The 3,599-nt window shown below is 45.5% G+C and overlaps 1 protein-coding gene across 1 annotated transcript; it reads left to right on the forward strand.

Annotated features, from left to right (window-relative positions):
• Positions 1 to 497: 497 nt before the first annotated feature.
• LOC121570649 (claudin-4-like) lies at positions 498 to 3,302 on the forward strand. The gene is made up of 2 exons (XM_041882123.2): positions 498 to 858; positions 2,054 to 3,302. Exon 2 carries the CDS (start codon positions 2,341 to 2,343, stop codon positions 2,983 to 2,985), a length of 645 nt encoding a protein of 214 aa, XP_041738057.1. The 5' UTR covers positions 498 to 858; positions 2,054 to 2,340; the 3' UTR covers positions 2,986 to 3,302.
• Positions 3,303 to 3,599: the final 297 nt, after the last annotated feature.

A 3,599-nucleotide genomic window follows, 5' to 3' on the forward strand; every position in this document is an offset into this window, starting at 1 on the left:
ATCCCTGTCTGTTCTCCCAGTACTTCCTGTTTCTCTCATTGGTCAGTTGAATTCTCGTCATTGATTAGCATGGTTAACAGGTTGATGGTTGATTACCACAGCTGCAACTGTCCTTTGGTAACTCACAAAGTTCCAGTTAAAGGCAGGTCTTCAGTAGACATGATTTTCGTCTACATTTTCCCCCTTTCATTCACTTGAACAGGAGGTAGAGTAAAGGGAAATAACTGAACTAGAACCCTCTGTGACCCTCCTCAGTCACCAACTTCAGTTGAACCCATAAAACATTAGAAACAGGCAGATGAAAAGAAAGGCGCACATCAAAGAACAAGAGAGAGAGAGAGATGAAAAAGAAGACAGGAGGGGTTGTTGGCCTGGAGGGATGGAGGGATGGAGGGATGGGGGGGTCGGAGAGAGAGAACAGCAGTGGAGAACAGCATGTCATTGTACTTGATCACCAGGCACTGGGAGACACTCACACACACACACACACGCTTACACAGACACACTGACATTCACACTGACAGAGACACAAGCGTGTGCTTCTGCCCACTGCCACACAGACTTGCGCTAGCTGGCATCTCAGAGGGCAGCCCTCTCTCCAGTCCTGTCCTGTCCTGGGTGTTGAAGCTCTTCACCCCTCTGCAGAAGCCAACCTGACCTCTCAGGTCCTCGTTCGTACCTGTGGACTGAGCTGAACCTTCAAGGCCTCTGTCTCTGCCTCCACCTCAACCAGCCAACCTGCTCCCAACATCCACCTCTAACCTACACAACTACAGGACCACAGGACTGCTGAAGAACACGTTGGTTTTCCAAGGACTGCTTGGAAGAGGAGAGGGGATCCATCACGCAACATCTGAGGTGACTAATGTACTCTAATGTACTCTAATGTATTATTCGTTGTGTATTGAAAATACTATGGCATTGCTACAGTCAACAAAAACATTGTGGTATTGAAATATTCCACCTCAAGGATAATAATGTATATTCAATAGCTTGTTGGACCTGTCTGTGTCAGGATCTCACTGTCTATAATACTAATGTGTTTCCTGTCTTCAATCATTAGTATGATACTGTGATCTCACTGTCTATAATACTAATCTGTTTATTCTCTTTAATCATTAGTATGATGCTGAAATCTCACTGTCTATAATACTAATGTGTTTCCTGTTTTTAATCATTAGTATGATGCTGTAACGTATGTGATGTCTATTCTTTATTAAACAATGTGTCACGTGACATGCAACTAGTGAGGTGAAACAAAGGTTAAAGGTCCATCCTGTTAGACTATATCTTAATCCTAATCTTATTTCATCATCCCACTGGGCACAGACGTCAGTTCAACGTCTAGTTTTGATTTACATTTTGGTTGAGTTGTCAACTAACCATGAATTCAACTTGATATGAACATATGTCACCATGTCATTGGATATAGGTTAAAAGTTGGGTGAAAAAAAATACGAAATGCCCTCACTTTTCGCAAATCCAATCAGTTTTCCACGTTGATTCAACGTCATCACATTGATGTTTTTGTTGTTGAAATGACGTGGAAACAACGTTGCTTCAACCAGTTTTTGCCCAGTGGATTAATCTCTATCAGTTTCGCTGATACGAGTACTGATTGATCAATCTATTGGATTAGTCCAGCTGTTATTAAGACAGTTGAGCCCAGAACAGAGTTTAACAGAGCATGGGCCCACTGTACCAGTCCTGAATGAAAGCCCTGCTGTGTTCTAGAACCTCCTCATGTTTTTCTGAGATAATCCAGTGTTCCGGCCAGGCAAGCATAGCAGCTAGTAGCTCCAACACCCACAGCATCACGGTCAATGGAAACCATTCTCTGTGCTCCTTCGGGTCCACACTGGACTCCAGTCACTCTCAGGCCCTCCCTGCCTGTTTCCAAATAGTTATGATAAACATTAGGTACAGTAGCTAAGCACCATGACGATTTTGACTTTTACATTTTTATTAATGCTGGTAATCTGTGTAGGATTCAATAGACTGGGTGAATGTTATTTACAGTGATTAATAATTTGATTTGCTTGCTATTATTCAGGTGATTATTCAGAGAGAAAGAGAGGGGCAAGAAGAGGAAGAGGAGGAAGAAGAAGAGGAAGACATCTGTTTTTCAAGATTTCGGAGGTGAATAGACTTTCCACAGCTTGGGACTATTTTAGTGAGACTAAGAGAAAGGACTTTAACATCCCAGTAACAACCAATGTGGTACAAATACTGACGAAAATCCAGCCAAATACTGGTAGACATCGCCAACCGTCACCACAACCGTTACTACTACCACAACAACAACAACAACAACAACAACAACAGCCTTACACCTTTACCATGGCGACCACCGGCATGCAGCTCCTGGGCCTGGTCCTGTCCCTGGTTGGCTGGCTGGGCGGCTTCCTGGTATGCTCTGTTCCGCTGTGGCGCGTCACCGCCTTCATCGGCAACAACATCGTGACGGCTCAGATCATCTGGGAGGGGCTGTGGATGACCTGCATCGTCCAATCAACGGGCCAGATCCAGTGCAAGGTGTACGACAGTCTCTTAGCCCTGCCCAGCGACATGCAGGCGGCCCGGGGCCTCACCGTGCTCTCCGTCCTCCTCTGTGGCCTGGCCCTGGCTTTAGGCGTGGTGGGGGTAAAGTGCACCAAGTGTATCGGTCAGAATAGTCTGAAGGCTCGTATTGCGAGGATCTCCGGCTTCCTGTTCGGCATCGCTGGGTTTCTCTACCTGGTTCCTGTCTGCTGGACGGCCCACTCCATTATCAGGGACTTCTATGATCCCCACGTGGCCGCGCCTCACAAGAGGGAGCTAGGCCCCGCCCTCTACCTGGGCTGGGGGGCGTCGGCCTTGCTCCTGATTGGTGGGTCGCTGCTGTATGCGGGGTCGAGTCCACCCGGCATCCCCGGGTCTCCGACCTTCAGCAGCGACAGCAGCCCCCGTAGAGCACCTGCCGCTCAAGTCAAAGGTTACGTCTGATCGGAATGCCACAAAACAAAACAACAACACCCCATGATTCCGAGAATCTATGATTCCATGATTCTATGATTCCATGATTCCGACCCTGACAACTGAAAAACCCTCCTCTCTTAGTATTTATCCTTTTTAATACTTTGGAATGTTAATTGTATTATTATTCGGTGGTGCTTTTTCTCATCCTTTCAAAAGATGCACTAGGAGGTTATGAAGGGAATTGTGAAATCATTTTGTTATTTCATGTGTCCCTGTTGTCCTCCGATAACCCTATTATCTGTCTGTCTGTTAGTGTAAAACACAATAAAATCTTAAGTCTTTCAGTCCTCTCTGGGAAACTCCTCTGTGTGAATTCATCTATTCTAGGATACAGTAGCCTATATTCACTTCAAACCATGTTATCGGTATAAACAAATAATCATCTAATAGTAGGATTATAAATGATGGTCACCAAGAGTAAATATCTTGGCATTGTAGTAGGCCAATGGAATATGTTGTCATGTAGTCACCATTGTACACTGTGAGTGGTGGTGCAGATTGGAACGGACCAATAGAACAATGGGAACTGTGTACGTGTGTAGGTCTGTGAGTGGTGGTGCAGCTCTGTTGGAGAGAGTACA

The sequence above is a fragment of the Coregonus clupeaformis genome, chromosome 7 (genome assembly GCF_020615455.1).
Source record: "Coregonus clupeaformis isolate EN_2021a chromosome 7, ASM2061545v1, whole genome shotgun sequence".
NCBI lineage: Eukaryota > Metazoa > Chordata > Actinopteri > Salmoniformes > Salmonidae > Coregonus > Coregonus clupeaformis.

Bases quoted from the DNA above. Each gene is read 5' to 3' on its own strand.
- LOC121570649 (XM_041882123.2), top strand. From the start codon at position 2,341: ATGGCGACCACCGGCATGCAGCTCCTGGGCCTGGTCCTGTCCCTGGTT.